The 17,616-nt window shown below is 40.4% G+C and overlaps 1 protein-coding gene across 2 annotated transcripts in view; it reads left to right on the plus strand.

The window, feature by feature from the left end:
- LOC122929443 (adhesion G protein-coupled receptor E3-like) overlaps positions 1-17,616 on the plus strand; it is a 174,870-nt gene that overhangs the window by 68,102 nt on the left and 89,152 nt on the right. For both annotated transcript variants that reach the window (XM_044283007.1, XM_044283008.1), the window contains exons 5-6: positions 2,557-2,607; positions 8,734-8,835. In XM_044283007.1, coding sequence (XP_044138942.1) covers positions 2,557-2,607; positions 8,734-8,835 — 153 coding nt within the window. The remainder of the gene's footprint in view (positions 1-2,556; positions 2,608-8,733; positions 8,836-17,616) is intronic.

Here is a 17,616-nt window from a genome sequence, read left to right on the forward strand (position 1 = left end):
ATTACACAAGAAATGTAATTTTATTTAATTATGCTATTGGGTCAGCACACAATAAAATCAATAAATGAATAACAGCCTAAGGTGTAGATAAAATACTTGGCTCTATAGATAATAGATAGCAGCACCATACAAATATAAACAATGCATAATGTAGCAGCCAAACAACAGAATTTAGTATTGATAGCCGGAGACAATGCAAATGATCATAAAATGCCAGATACAATATTCGATAAAATATTGGACCCAATGTCCATAGAAGGGGTATGGATCTCCCTAAAAAAAATCGATGGTACTAAAAATCGATCCTATCCAAAGTCCTGCAGACAAACAATCGATTAGCTCCAATAGATTTTCGAGACCAAGAGAAATGTTCATATGGCGATTTACCCACAACTGGAAACAGCGGCGTCCCGCTAAAACGGGGTAGGTAGCGGCATCCCGCTACTTAACAACTTGCAAGTAATTTTTACCTTTAAATCGACCTGACCTTTTGCCAGACCTCGAGATGTTCTCACTCCCCAATCGTGCCTCTGTTGTTTGTAGCACTATATTATCGGGAGATTCTTGCTGGTGAAGACCACGCTAATGGACTTTTCGTCGACACCTAGGCCAATGCTTGCCGTCCTTCTGTTTATTAATCCACGAAAGTACTGTGTTGGAAACTTTTGTCAATTTAAAGCAACACACCTCTGGTGAATGGCAGTCGATAGTTAGTAATCAATCTTTCGGCACAACAATAGGGGGGGGGGATGTAGCACCAAGTCGATGGTTAGTAGTCAATCTTTTGGCACAACAATAGGGGGGAGTTCTACATCCCCCCCCAATTGTTGTGCCGAAAGATTGACTACTAACTATCGACTGCCATTCACCAGAGGTGTGTTGTTTTAAATTTACGAAAGTTTCCAACACAGTACTTTCGTGGATTAATAAACAGAAGGCCGGCAAGCATTGGCCTAGATGTCGATGAAAAGTCCATCAGCGTGGTCTTCACCAGCAAGAATCTCCAGATAATATAGTGCTACAAACAACGGAGGCACGATTGGGGAGTGAGAAAATCTCGAGGTCTGGCAAAAGGTTAGGTCGATTTAAAGGTAAAAATTACTTGCAAGTTGTTAAGTAGCGGGATGCCGCTACCTACCCCGTTTTAGCGGGACGCCGCTGTTTCCAGTTGTGGGTAAATCGCCATATGAACATTTCTCTTGGTCTCAAAAATCTATTGGAGCTAATCGATTGTTTGTCTGCAGGACTTTGGTCAGGATCGATTTTTAGTACCATCGATTTTTTTAGGGGGATCCATACCCCTTCTATGGACATTGGGTTGAATATTTTATCGAATATTGTATCTGGCATTTTATGATCATTTGCACTATCTGCAGCTATCAATACTAAATTCTGTTGTTTGGCTGCTACATTAGGCATTGTTTATATTTGTATGGTGCTGCTATCTATTATCTATAGAGCCAAGTATTTTATCTACCGTATTTTTCGCCCTATAAGACGCACCGGCCTATAAGACGCACCTAGGTTTTTGAGGAGGAAAATAAGAAAAAAAATATTTTGAACCAAAAGGTGTGCTTTTGGTGGGTTTTGAACTAATTGTGGTCTGTGGATGGCACTGTTATGGGGGATCTGTGGGTGACGCACTGTTATGGGGGATCTGTGGGTGACACTTATGGGGGATCTGTGGGTGACACTTATGGGGGGTGTGTGGGTGGCTCTTATTGGGGTCTCTGTGTATGACAGTTATGGGGGGGATCTGTGGATGACACATAGCATCTTATGCTATGTGTCATCCACAGAACCCCTCCATAAGTGTCCCTGTAGTGAATGACCCTCAATACAGGGCTGGGGGCCGGCATCTGGCTTTATAATGACAGCGGGGCCCGTGCAGTGACTGTATTCTACTACACGGGCCCCGCTCACTGTATAATCGTATGTCTAATAGTAAATAGTTATGTGCATAATCGCATAATGAGCGGAGTACTTACAACTACAAGCGCTCGCCGAGAGGAGGGAGGAGGCAGGCCTCCCTCACAGCTGATCCCTCCTCCCTCACAGCTGATACACCCGCCGCGCGGCATCGTGGCGGGTGTATCATTGAAAATCGAAAAAATAATTAGTGCAAAAAATTCGCGAAAAGACTTTTGGGGGGGAAAAAGTGCGTCTTATACGGCGAAAAATACGGTACACCTTAGGCTGTTATTCATTTATTGATTTTATTGTGTGCTGACCTAATAGCATAATTAAATAAAATTACATTTCTTGTGTAATCACATGGTCCTGGATTTCTTTGAGTACTCTGCCCACATTTATTCACAGTTATAAAAATAGTAGACTATTTGTTAAGTGCCCCCAAAAAATATATAGTTGGTGTATCGTGATATTTTTTAGCCAAAATGATGCCAACCCTGTCTTGGGAGGGTGGGGGCTTTCAGCTTTGTTCTAGATTTTAGATTGCTATCTGGTCTAGTTCTTCTGTAGAATATGTGTACATCATAGGGTCACTTCATTATATTATGTGCAAACACTGACTCTTGCTCTTTTCTTTTTTTGTAGATGTTAAAAAGGAGCTGTCCTTGACCTGTCTTGTTGGGACTCTACCTCCAAGTAGGTCTCCTTGCTGTCCTGTACGAGCTGCTACCTATAGACAATATTTTCTTGCAAATGTTTGGCTGCATTTAGTTCTGCTCTGTTAGGACACAAGTAGCTTAGCTGCACTGTCTAAAATCTAAAATCTACCTTGTGCCCAGTCACAGGTTCAGGTAACCTTTTCGATTCCATGCTTTACACTGCATCTCAACTGGTTCAGGTGGACTGCTGTGTCTTAAGCCTCATTCACACGTCTGCGTTTTGGTCAGTGTTTTCCATCAGTGATTGTGAGCCAAAACCAGGATTGGAGCCTCCACAGACATAAGGTATAAGGGAAAGATCTGCACCTGTTCTGTGTTTTGAGCCGTACCTGGTTTTGGCTCAAAATCATGGAAATCACTGACCGAACACTGACGAGTGAATGAGACATTAGTATAACTCCACCAAGAGTTCCGTTTATTGGAAGCTGATTACATCGAGAATACAATTATTGCAATCTACAAAAATGTGCATCTCTCTCCATTCGCTTCTATGTGAGTTCTGAATATAGGTGAGTGAGGACCTCCCATAGAAGAGAACAGAGAAACCTGTCCATGCACGATAACCTCTCCTTTCACTGAGGCTGCAAGATCAGGTTCCAGAGATGGGACCTACATCTATTGGACATTAATGCCATAAATGGGTGTTGAAAACATTACAGGTCACTGAAATAAAGAGTTCGACAAACTCAGTGGGATCTCCTGAGAGAGATGGGGTTAACCATGGATTTATAGATTACGAGCCCGTCTTCAGCTAACGAGGAGACCCAATCCCTTGGTTTCAACTTTTCCACCATTTGTATTACCAAGAAGGGGGGAAAGATGCTACTAATGTATTGTGATCAGGGGCGAGCAAATTTAATATTTTGAAATTTGTTTTCGGTTCGGGTTGTGGTATAATGTGAATTGCGTTATGGATTCCGTAACCACGGACCACCACTGATGGATTACAGGGTGGTCTTAACCATGGAAATGAGAAGTGTATAATATAATGGAAAAATGAATCCAGCCAGTAAAGGAAGCAATATGGACAATCTTCTGTACTGTATCACAGCGCACTCACTCTGAAATGAACGACCCCTTTACAACACTGGAGCCGTTTCCCTAACCTGGCTAATATTCCCTGCAGTCATGGATATGTGTATGGCTACTGTACAGTATATTTCGCTAGTTTCTCTGACTCATCAGGAAGCACAAGATTCAGTTGCAGCAGAAAACTCAAGGACAGCAGTCCTGGCACTGGGTCATTTGTTTACTATGAGGGATAAATGCTTTTTACAGATATATAATACCAATTTTAAGACCCCCACTGAAGGGATATTAATGACCTATCCTGAGGATGAGTACCAGAAAGAACATTTAATATTTTTAGAGTTTGAAAATGTATTTCAATTTATTTTCTATCAAACTTTTGACACTACTGATGTATGCATTGTTCTCAGCTCCTGAGTCTGCTCCATGAACTCTCCTGTGACATGTAACATAGATGTATGTCATGTCGGGAAGGGTTTAAGGTGTCTAGTCTGGGGTCTGTATTTATTTAGGAAGTCTAGGGTCTGTATTTATCTAGGCAGCTTGGGGTCTGTAATTATGTAGGCAGTCTGGGGTCTGAATTTATGTAGGCAGTCTGAGGTCTGTTTTTATTTAGGCATCCTGGGGTGTGTATTTATTTAGGAAGTCTGGGGTCTGTATTTATTTAGGCAGTCTGTGTTCATGTAGGCAGCCTGGGGGGTGTATTTATTTAGGCAGCCTGGGGTCTATATTTATTTAGGCAGTCTTGGGCCTGTATTTATTTAGGCAGTCTGAGGTCTGTATTTATTTAGGCAGTCTTGTGTCTGTATTTATTTAGGCAGTTTTGGGTCTGTTTTTATTTAGGCAGCCTGGGGTCTGTATTTATTTAGGCAGTCTGAGGTCTGTATTTATTTAGGCAGTCTGGGGTCTGTATTTATTTAGGCAGTCTGAGGTCTGTATTTATTTAGGCAGTCTGGGTCTGTATTTATTTAGGCAGTCTGGGGTCTGTATTTATTTAGGCAGTCTGGGGTCTGTATTTATTTAGGCAGTCTTGTGTCTGTATTTATTTAGGCAGTTTTGGGTCTGTTTTTATTTAGGCAGTCTGGGGTCTGTATTTATTTAGGCAGTCTGAGGTCTGTATTTATTTAGGCAGTCTGGGGTCTGTATTTATTTAGGCAGTCTGGGGTCTGTATTTATTTAGGCAGTCTTGTGTCTGTATTTATTTAGGCAGTTATGGGTCTGTTTTTATTTAGGCAGTCTTGTGTCTGTATTTATTTAGGCAGTCTGGGGTCTGTATTTATTTAGGCATCCTGGGGTGTGTATTTATTTAGGAAGTTTGGGGTCTGTATTTATTTACACAGTCTTGTGTCTGTATTTATTTAGGCAGCCTGGGGTCTGTATTTATTTAGGCATCCTGGGGTCTGTATTTATTTAGGCAGCCTGGGGTCTGTATTTATTTAGGCATCCTGGGGTCTGTATTTATTTACACAGTCTTGTGTCTGTATTTATTTAGGCAGTCTGGGGTCTGTATTTATTTAGGCATCCTGGGGTCTGTATTTATTTAGGAAGTTTGGGGGTCTGTATTTATTTACACAGTCTTGTGTCTGTATTTATTTAGGCAGCCTGGGTCTGTATTTATTTAGGCATCCTGGGGTCTGTATTTATTTAGGCAGTCTGTATTCATGTAGGCAGCCTGGGGGGTGTATTTATTTAGGCAGCCTGGGGTCTGTATTTATTTAGGCAGTTTTGGGTCTGTTTTTATTTAGGCAGTCTGGGGTCTGTATTTATTTAGGCTGCTTTCACACTAGCGTTCGGGTGTCCGCTCGTGAGCTCCGTTTGAAGGGGCTCACGAGCGGACCCGAACGCAGCCGTCCAGCCCTGATGCAGTCTGAATGGAGCGGATCCGCTCAGACTGCATCAGTCTGGCGGCGTTCAGCCTCCGCTCCGCTCGCCTCCGCACGGACAGGCGGACAGCTGAACGCTGCTTGCAGCGTTCGGGGGTCCGCCTGGCCGTGCGGATCCGTCCAGACTTACAATGTAAGTCAATGGGGACGGATCCGTTTGAAGATGCCACAATGTGGCTCAATCTTCAAGCGGATCCGTCCCCCATTGACTTTACATTGAAAGTCTGGACGGATCCATCCCAGGCTATTTTCACACTTAGCTTTTTTTTTGCTAATATAATGCAGACGGATCCGTTCTGAACGGAGCCACCGTCTGCATTATTATGAGCGGATCCAATCAGAACGGATCCGCCCGAACGCTAGTGTGAAAGTAGCCTTAGGCAGTCTTGTGTCTGTATTTATTTAGGCAGTCTTGGGTCTGTTTTTATTTAGGTAGTCTGGGGTCTGTATTTATTTAGGCAGTCTGAGGGTCTGTATTTATTTAGGCAGTCTGGGGTCTGTATTTATTTAGGCAGTCTTGTGTCTGTATTTATTTAGGCAGTCTTGTGTCTGTATTTATTTAGGCAGTCTTGTGTCTGTATTTATTTAGGCAGTCTTGTGTCTGTATTTATTTAGGCAGTCTTGTGTCTGTTTTTATTTAGGCAGTCTGGGGTCTGTTTTTATTTAGGCAGTCTTGTGTCTGTATTTATTTAGGCAGTCTTGTGTCTGTATTTATTTAGGCAGTCTTGTGTCTGTATTTATTTAGGCAGTTTTGGGTCTGTATTTCTTTTTAGGCAGTCTGAGGGTCTGTATTTATTTAGGCAGTCTTGTGTCTGTATTTATTTAGGCAGTCTTGTGTCTGTATTTATTTAGGCAGTCTGGGGTCTGTATTTATTTAGGCAGTCCTGTGTCTGTATTTATTTAGGCAGTCTGGGGTCTGTATTTATTTAGGCAGTCTTGGGTCTGTTTTTATTTAGGCAGTCTGGGGTCTGTATTTATTTAGGCAGTCTGGAGTCTGCATTTATTTAGGCAGTCTTGGGTCTGTTTTTATTTAGGCAGTCTGGGGTCTGTATTTATTTAGGCTGTCTTGTGTCTGTATTTATTTAGGCAGTCTTGTGTCTGTATTTATTTAGGCAGCCTGGGGTCTATATTTATTTAGGCAGTCTTGGGTCTGTTTTTATTTAGGCAGTCTGGGGTCTGTATTTATTTAGGCAGTCTTGTGTCTGTATTTATTTAGGCAGTCTTGTGTCTGTATTTATTTAGGCAGTTTTGGGTCTGTATTTATTTAGGCAGTTTTGGGTCTGTATTTATTTAGGCAGTCTTGTGTCTGTATTTATTTAGGCAGCCTGGGGTCTATATTTATTTAGGCAGTCTGGGGTCTGTATTTATTTAGGCAGTCTTGTGTCTGTATTTATTTAGGCAGCCTGGGGTCTATATTTATTTAGGCAGTCTGGGGTCTGTATTTATTTAGGCAGTCTTGTGTCTGTATTTATTTAGGCAGTCTTGTGTCTGTATTTATTTAGGCAGTCTTGTGTCTGTATTTATTTAGGCAGCCTGGGGTCTATATTTATTTAGGCAGTCTGGGGTCTGTATTTATTTAGGCAGTCTGGGGTCTGTATTTATTTAGGCAGTCTTGTGTCTGTATTTATTTAGGCAGTCTGGGGTCTGTATTTATTTAGGCAGCCTGGGGTCTGTATTTATTTAGGCAGTCTGGAGTCTGGATTTATTTAGGCAGTCTTGGGTCTGAATTTATTTAGGCAGCCTGGGGTCTGAATTTATTTACACAGTCTGGGGTCTGTATTTATTTAGGCAGTCTGGAGTCTGTATTTATTTAGGCAGTCTGGTTTAAATCTGTACTTACAACCAGATGGATGCGGGGATGCGGGGGGACTCATGAAACCTTTGTAATGGGCCCACCAGTGTTTAAATAGTCCTAATGGGAGCATAGGAAAATGAGCAGAAATTAAGAAGCTAGGTAAGTCATAATTTATATTTGGTGCCATTAAAAATGTTTCAACCCCCTAATGGTACAGCTACACGACAACATTGGTCACCGCCAGGTTCGCAGAGTATTGGTGATCCCATTGAAATTAATGGGATCGCTGTTGCAGTCGCAAGAAATTCAGCAATGTTAGTTTTCTTGCGACTGCAGCGGCAATCCCATTCATTTCTATGGAATCACCAATACTCTGCGAACCTGGCCGCAGCAGCTGTGCTGTCGCGCGATCAGTGTTACCGTGTGGCCGTAACCTAAAAGGTCTACATTCAGTTTGGGTTATGAATGATGTTTGCATAGATCCAGGCAACATGGTTATTGCAGCATAAATTGTCATACTGAGGACTAAAGGTACGACCACGAGGTGCGGTTTTGATCCATTCGGCCAGCTGTGGTCGAGAACCGCTGTTCCAATTAGCCCTCAGCTGCCTTTTATTTAACTAATGAAGACCACACTGTATAGCCAGTCTTCATTGTTAAAGGTGGTGCGACACCTTCAATACCACATGGCCATTAACAATTTAGACCGGCTACACTGTGCAGTCTTCATCGGTTAGTTAAAAATCAGCTGCGGCCTAATTCTAGTTTTCAACCACAGCCGGCCGTGACCCAAACGGATCACAGCTGCACCGTGTGGTCATTCATACTCCTTAAAATCTGCAATGAATTTAAATGTGGATTTCATTGTGGAACATTTCTTCAGCGTGTAGATGAGATTTTTTTTAAAATGACATCCACTTTACTGCTACTTTAGATGCTGTGGATTTTCCACACAATTCCACTGACAAAAACATCTTCATTTTAGGTGAGGAGGTTTCTCACCTTCTTTTGTGAAAATCCTCATGGAAATTAATTAATTAAGCTTTAAAAACCACGTCCAAATCCATGCCAAAAACCAATTCAAATGGAAAACCTCATCCAGTGCAGAAAACTCATGGAACTTTCATGCGGACTCCATACCCATCTTTTCAGTGCGCTAATACAATTGTGTGAACATACCCTTCGAGGTCCTATTCATTTTGATTCTGATCCTGTTATGGCTAAAAAAAAAAGAATGCACTAAACAGCCACAAACAAACCTAACGTGTTGCCAACATTTACTAGAAAGTATCGCCGCATGAAAGCTTTTTGCCAAAATTATGTGGGGAAGTGGGGGGAAAATTGTACAGAAAATTCACAATGCCTAAAAATTCTTATCACTTTTATTATCCTACAGATACAACAAACTGCAATAATCGGATCTGCCCAGCAGGCCAGGTGTATAATGCCTCATTTCCCTGTGTCCCTGGGTATGAAGAAGATCTAGGAGCGTGTGTAGGTAAGTGGTGTGTGAGTAACTGGTGACTGGAGAGTGAATCACTCCTAGTTCCATTCAACCAAATTGGTTGAAAATTTTATTCTGAAGCTGGCGCCTCTTCATAACTCCAGTCTATGGGTTTATTAAGTCTAAAATGCCAGTCTTAATAAATGTGCCCCAAAATGCATATAGAAGAGTAATTTAATTGCAGACATGATCAATTAGAACATAACAATTCTTGTATAGCAACACAATAACTAAGTGACATAGGGTTCCTAGAAACAAAATAGCATCAAGAGTAACTTTGGATATAGTCAAAATCACCTAAAAACTCAAATTGGCCTAACTGGCAGCATGGCGGTGACAGAGTGATAATGTATAGTATTAAAAATTCATCCAAGTAACATATTGCATTCCAGTGGTGGAACCACAAGTAGCAGACATCCAAACACTAGAGGGGGATATGCAACATTATGGCATATATACTATGATATATATGATGTATAGAGGACAATGGTGATGAGGAAGTGGCTACTTAAAGGGGTTCTCCCATGACTAATGTAAACAATGAAAAATACATCATGAAAATCTCTTTCTAACAAAAGCTAGAACCAGCCCTGTACCTCACATGGATCCAGAGATCTCCCCAGGGGGCGTGTCTCAGCTCTCCCGATCCCATTGCAGGAGCCAGCTGAAGGATAAAACTGAGCATGTGCGGCCATCTCAGTGAGCAAGTCAAAGAAATAAGAAAAAAACTAACAGCAGGTGGCGCTATGCAGATACATTTTACACAAAATTTTTAATTACATGCAATTACAAAAGTATTCAGATACAGTTGCTGGTTTGAAAACTGCTGAATATTTTTCATGCAACAACCCCTTTAAGCAAGTATATCATCCAAAATATATAAAATTATGATAAAATCCGGCTCTTAAACAACAGGAGACACTTTTATTGATGCGGTAAAAACTTTCCAATCCTCTTAAGCAAGAGTACAGTCTACGCGTTTTGGACCTTCATATTTCAATCCTTAATCATGACATAAGTAACACATACCAAGCAGTTACTGTCAGAGATGTGTTCTCTTATCCTAGTTTTAATGGCATTTGTTGTACAGCCCACATATTGCAGTAAGCAGACATCACATGTGATTAAATAAATGGCAAATTTAGTATTGCAATTCAGGTAAGCCTTGACTGCAAATTGGGAAAGTACTGCTTCTCTCCATATGGCCGCAACAAATACATCTGGCATGTCCGCATTTAAAACTGCCTTTGTTGGATAACCATGTTGGTTGTGTCCTGGAACCCTCCGTCACACCACACATTTGATACCGCCCTTTGTGAACTTGGACCATTCCTTGTCAAAACTTAAAACAAGAAGATGTTTTTTAATAATTTGGCATATGTCCCTATACTCCTCACTATAGACCTTAGAGAACATGATGGCATTGTCACCAGGCAGACCGCTACCGTTCCGTTTGGAACAATGTACGCTATCAGGAAAAATCTAAGCTCTTCTATCCAATGACAGCGCCAAGTTCCTATGACCGGATAGCATCTTAGGGGGATAGAGTCTGTGCTCCAATCTCCCCTTAACTTTATTGGACTCCCTGTTAAATGTGCACACATCAGTACAATTACGTCTGGTGCTCATCATTTCCCCCTTGGGAATATTGCGCACAACATGTGGGGGGTGGCACGAAGTAGCCAACAAAATTGTGTCACCCGCAGTGTCCTTCTTATAAGAGGAAACATGAATGCCGGACATACCAGCATCGCCCCTGAGGGACAAATCTAGGAAATGAACAGACTCAGTGTCATACAAGCAGTCAAAGGAGATGGCTTCCAGACATTGGTTGAGGTAGGCAAAAAAGGTTGGTATGGCCGCCACATTGCCAGACCATATAATTAACAAGTCGTCGATGTAACGGCTATACCACCTTATGGATTCAGAGAAGGGGTTAGTGACAGAGAAAAGAAACCGTTTCTCCCACCATAAAGATAATAGCGATAAATGGGGAGAATTTGGCTCCCATTGACACTTCTGACCTGCAGATAGAAAATGTTGTTAAACATAAAAAAGTTATGCTCAAGTAGTGTTGAGCGCGAATATTCGAATATTGTAACTTCAAGATTTAGCAAATATTTAGAATATAGTTCTATATATTCGCGAAATATGAATATTCATTTTTTTTTTTTCATCTGAAAATATGATTTCTCCTTGCTTCTTGCTTGTGGGTCAATAAGCCATTGGCCCACAAGCAACTTAAGCAGGGGGGAATCATGTTGTCATATGGAAAAGAAAATGACCAATATTCTAAAAAACGAATACATAGCAATATAGTGAATATATTCGTTATTTAGAATTTTGGCATTAATTTTTTCCTATCTGTACAGTTGTTCGCATACTCCTCCCCGACAAGCGTCCCCATCACCATGGGAACACCTGTGGGTTAGAAAATACCATCGGATCTGAGTTTTCCCTGAGATCGTGAAAGCTCAGATCCGATGGTATATTCTAACGCACAGGCGTTCCCATGGTTACGGGGACGCTTGTTGGGGAGCAGTATGCCAAAGTGGAATAACAGTACACATAAATTACAGTCTATATGTGTATTTTGCGAATCATCATAATATTGCTCTAACTTTATATTCGTAATATTCTAAAAGACGAAGTTAGAGCAATATTACGAAAATTCGTAAAATACACATATAGACTGCAATTTAGCTAATATAGTGCTATAGTAATTTTTTTAATAGTGTATATATTTTCCAAAACTGAAGTTCAGAAGAGGCAAAAAAAAATAGACAAAAAAAAAGATTATAGCACTATATTAGCTACATTACAATCTATATGTGTATTTTACGAATATTCGTAATATTGCTCTAACTTCGTCTTTTAGAATATTCGTAATATTCTAAAAGATGAAGTTAGAGCAATATTATGAATATTCGTAAAATATACATATTAGCCTAGTCATAGTCAATGTCACAGGAACGTTGCCTTATACTGTCAAAAGAAAAATCGCAATAGAAAAATGACGAATATTCGATTTTGACCAATATTCAATCGAATATTCGCGAAATATCGCTAAATTGAATATGGCACCTCCCGCTCATCACTATGCTCAAGAAGAAATTCTGTCACCATTTCAACATACTCTGATGCTGAATCCGAGGAGTCCATCTCTGTAGAACTAAATGAACCCTTGGTAACATGTTTCTTTTTTTATTGATTCTTTTTTAGTATAGAGCGAGGTGTATACTTTCTAGCCTCAGTCCAGGTGTAGATAGTATTGGTTTGATAGTCCATCAGGTCCCTATTAAACTTAGATTGTTTGAGATGGATAAGGTTTTCTTCTAATTTATTTAGGTTATATGTGGGAGTGAGACGTCTGGTGTGTGTTGCACGATATAAAAAAGGAAGTGAAGAGGGAGCTCCGGTGTTATATGGGAGAATTGTCACCACAGGAGTATGTCTCAGAGGGTGGGAATGGCGAGAGATTGCAGGAGTACATGGAACAGGCGCTGTAGTTAATTTCAGTGGCATAGCGTGGGTTGCCAGCACCCGGGGCAAGCCATGTATTGGGCCCCAAACCTGTGGGCACGCCCCTTTTACAGATAATGTAGCAGTCCTATGTAACACCACAGATAACACAGTGATAACTCTCTGAGTACAGATAATCTAGCAGATGGGTGTGAGGCCCCAGAATTCAGAACACGCACAGTGTGACCTGAAGTCTGGGGCCAGGATGCGGCACGGTGGGCCATATTCTCAATCCACCCCCCAACTCTACCGTGAAACAAATATGTGTTTTGACATTACATACATCACTACAAAATATACAGTATAATACAGCACCACATACCTCATCCATCCAGTGCCATCTCCTGTGATGTAGACTTTCCTCAGCGTCTTCATTCGGAGATAAGACCGCCATGATACCTTCTTTCAGCCACGTCTAATCTCTGCAGAGTTTTATTATTATTAGTTATTATTATTATTATATATAATGGCCCCTCTATATAATATATAATGGCCCCTCTGTAATATTAGGATATATAATGGGCCATTATATATCCTAATAATAAGGAGGGAGCCATTATACAGACGTGGACAAAATTGTTGGTACCCTTTGGTCAATGAAAGAAAAAGTCACAATGGTCACAGAAATAACTTTAATCTGACAAAAGTAATAATAAATTAAAATTCTATAAATGTTAACCAATGAAAGTCAGACATTGTTTTTCAACCATGCTTCAACAGAATTATGTAAAAAAATAAACTCATGAAACAGGCATGGACAAAAATGATGGTACCCCTAGAAAACACAGAACATAATGTGACCAAAGGGACATGTTAATTCAAGGTGTGTCCACTAATTAGCATCACAGGTGTCTACAACCTTGTAATCAGCCATTGGGCCTATATATATGGCTCCAGGTAATCACTGTGTTGTTTGGTGATATGGTGTGTACCACACTCGACATGGACCAGAGGAAGCAAAGGAAAGAGCTGTCTCAAGAGATCAGAAAGAAAATTATAGACAAGCATGTTAAAGGTAAAGGCTATAAGACCATCTCCAAGCAACTAGATGTTCCTGTGAGTACAGTTGCACATATTATTCATAAGTTTAAGATCCATGGGACTGTAGCCAACCTCCCTGGACGTGGCCGCAGGAGGAAAATTGATGACAAATCTAAGAGACGGATAATCCGAATGGTAACAAAAGAGCCTAGAAAGACTTCTAAAGAGATTCAAGGTGAACTTCATGCTCAAGGAACATCAGTGTCAGATCGCACCATCCGTCGTTGTTTGAGCCAAAGTGGACTACATGGGAGACGACCAAGGAGGACACCATTGTTGAAAACGAATCATAAAAAAGCAAGACTGGAATATGCCAAACTACATGTTGACAAGCCACAAAGCTTCTGGGAGAATGTCCTGTGGACAGATGAGACAAAAATCGAAGTTTTTGCCAAGGCACATCAGCTGTATGTTCACAGACGAAAAAATGAAGCATATCAAGAAAAGAACACTGTCCCTACTGTGAAACATGGAGGAGGCTCTGTTATGTTCTGGGGCTGCTTTGCTGCGTCTGGCACAGGGTGTCTTGAATCTGTGCAGGGTACAATGAAATCTCAAGACTATCAAGGAATTCTAGAGAGAAATGTACTAGCCAGTGTCAGAAAGCTTGGTCTCAGTCGCAGGTCATGGGTCTTGCAACAGGACAATGACCCAAAACACACCGCTAAAAACACCCAAGAATGGCTAAGAGGAAAAAATTGGACTATTCTAAAGTGGCCTTCTATGAGCCCTGACCTCAATCCTATTGAGCATCTTTGGAAGGAGCTGAAACATGCAGTCTGGAAAAGGCACCCTTCAAACCGGACACAACTGGAGCAGTTTGCTCATGAGGAGTGGGCCAAAATACCTGCTGAGAGGTGCAGATGTCTCATTGACAGTTACAGGAAGCGTTTGATTGCAGTGATTGCCTCAAAAGGTTGCGCAACAAAATATTAAGTTAGGGGTACCATCATTTTTGTCCATGCCTGTTTCATGAGTTTATTTTTTTACATAATTCTGTTGAAGCATGGTTGAAAAACAATGTCTGACTTTCATTGGTTAACATTTATAGAATTTTAATTTATTATTACTTTTGTCAGATTAAAGTTATTTCTGTGACCATTGTGACTTTTTCTTTCATTGACCAAAGGGTACCAACAATTTTGTCCACGTCTGTATATTATAATAATACTGGGGGGTCATTATATATAATAATTATACAGAGGGGCCATTATATATATGTAATAATAATACAGAGGGGCCATTATATATCCTAATATTACAGAGGGGGCATTATATATAATAATTATACAGAGGGGCCATTATATATTACAATTATACAGGGGGGGGCATTATATATTCTACAGAGGGGCCATTATATATTATACAGAGAGGCCATTATATATAATATACAGAGGGACCATTATATATTGTACAGAGGGGCCATTATATATTATACAGAGGGGCCATTATATATAATAATTATACAGAGAGGCCATTATATATTATACAGAGGGGCCATTATATATAATAATTATACAGAGAGGCCATTATATATTATACAGAGGGGCCATTATAAATAATAATCATACAAGGGGGCCATTATATATTATACAGAGGGGCCATTATTAATATATAATGGCCCCCCTGTATAATTATAATATATAATGCCCCCTCTGTAGAATATATATATTGGCCCCTCTGTAGAATATGTATTGGCCCCTCTGTAGAATATATTTTGGCCCCCCTATAATATGTATTAGCCCTTCTGTATAATGTGTAATGGCCCCTTTGTATAATATGTAATGGCCCCTCTGTATAATATGTAATGGCCCCCATTCTTTCCCCCACCTCCATAGTGCCCCCAATATGGCCCCAAGTACTTACATAAAAAAAAAAAAATGAATACTCACCTCTCTTCATCGCCTCTTGTAGCTTTTTCTCAGGCCTGGCCTGAAGCTTATGAGGCAGAATGGAGGGGATGGGAGCCATAGGCTTCCATCACCCTCAATATACTGCCTGCTGCCTGGCGCCCCCTACAATTTGCCCCCCCCCCCCCCCCCATGCTATGCCACAGTTAATGTACAGCAATGGAGAGGAGCACCAAGTAAAGTATAAGGCACCATGAGGAGGTAAGGCGAATCAATGGATGTCGTATATCTTGACTTCATCAAAGCATTTGATACTGTACCACATAAAAGATTAGCATTAGAGATGAGCGAATCAAAGCTGGCAAAGTGGAATTCGATCCAAATTTCAGGAAAAATTTGATTCGCAACTAATGCGAATTTCCTTGCGCTTCGTAGTAACAAATCGCAATTTTTCCTAAAATGCTGGCTAAAATGGCAGCTACACGTGTGAGGACATGGGACAAGGAACTCTGGGAAGGCGGGATGACCCATAATGCCATGCATGCAGCCAATCAGCAGCCAGCCAGCCCTGTGATGTCACAGCCCTATAAATACGGCGGCCATCTTGGATTCAGACATTTTCCAGCGTTCTGAGTGCAGGGACAGATGTTGCAGGCGCTAGGGAAAGTTATACTAAAAACCTCATTGTGAAAAAAAAAGCAATTTATAAGTGCAGGGAAACATTATTCAAATTGCAGGGAAACGATAGTGAGGAATCATTTCACAGCGTCTTAGTGCAGGGAGAGACGTCTGAAGTCGCTAGGGACAGTGCTATAAAAACCTCATTGTGAAAAAAAAAGCGATTTACAAGTGCTGGGAAACATTATTTAGGAATCCAAATAGCCATTATACAGCTCTGGCATTCCAGCAATTTGTTCTTGTTATTGGGGCGCAAGTGCTATGTTGAAAAACCTTTAGTGGCTTATATCTGTGGAAAAAGAAAAATATATACGCATTTTACTTCTGCAGTTATATGTGGTGAAAGCGTTCAGTGTCCTATTTCAGTACAAAAAGGAAAAAAGTATGCACTTCACTGTTGCATTTATTTGTGGTGAAAGAGTTTAGTGGCCTATTTCAATACAAAATGAAAAAGATATACGCATTTCACTTCTGCAGTGATATGTGATGAAAGCGTTCAGTGTCCTATTTTAGTACAAAAAGGAAAAAAATATACGCACGTCACTGTTGCATTTATTTGTGGTGAAAGAGTTTAGTGGCCTATTTCAGTAAAAAAGGAAAAATATATACGCATTTCACTTCTGCAGTTCTATGTGGTGAAAGCATTCAGTGTCCTATTTCAGTAAAATATATGCAGCGTTCACTGTTGCAGTTATATGTGGTAAAACCTTTAGTGACGTATTTCGGTCGAAAAACAAAATTTATCCAGCGTTCAGCGCTGCAGTTATATGTGGTAAAATCGTTATTGATGTGTTTTGGTCGAAAAACAACATTTATTCAGCGTTCAGCGCTGCAGTTATATGTGGTAAAACCTTTTGGGACGTATTTCGGTAAAAAAACACATTTTATTCAGAGTAAAGTGCTGCAGTTATATGTGGTAAAATCTTTATTGACGTATTTCGGTCAAAAAACTAAATTTATTCAGCATTCAGCACTGCAGTTATATGTGGTAAAGTCTTTATTGCCGTATTTCAGTCGAAAAACTAATTTTATTCAGCGTTCAGAGCTGCAGTTATATGTGGTAAAATCTTTATTGACGTATTTCAGTCGAAAAACTAATTTTATTCAGCGTTGCAGTTATATGTGGTAAAATCTTTTTGGATGTATTTTGGTCAGAAAACACATTTTATTCAGTGTTCAGCGCTGCAGTTATACGTGGTAAAATCTTTATTGATATACAGTACAGACCAAAAGTTTGGACACACCTTCTCATTCAAAGAGTTTTCTTTATTTTCATGACTATGAAAATTGTAGATTCACACTGAAGGCATCAAAACTATGAATTAACACATGTGGAATTATATACATAACAAAAAAGTGTGAAACAACTGAAAATATGTCATAGTCTAGGTTCTTCAAAGTAGCCACCTTTAGCTTTGATTACTTCTTTGCACACTCTTGGCATTCTCTTGATGAGCTTCAAGAGGTAGTCACCTGAAATGGTCTTCCAACAGTCTAGAAGGAGTTCCCAGAGATGCTTAGCACTTGTTGGTCCTTTTGCCTTCACTCTGCGGTCCAGCTCACCCCAAACCATCTCGATTGGGTTTAGGTCCGTTGACTGTGGAGGCCAGGTCATCTGGCGCAGAACCCCATCACTCTCCTTCATGGTCAAATAGCCCTTACACAGCCTGGAGGTGTGTTTGGG

The sequence above is a fragment of the Bufo gargarizans genome, chromosome 2, assembly GCF_014858855.1.
Source record: "Bufo gargarizans isolate SCDJY-AF-19 chromosome 2, ASM1485885v1, whole genome shotgun sequence".
Taxonomy (NCBI): Eukaryota; Metazoa; Chordata; class Amphibia; order Anura; family Bufonidae; genus Bufo; species Bufo gargarizans.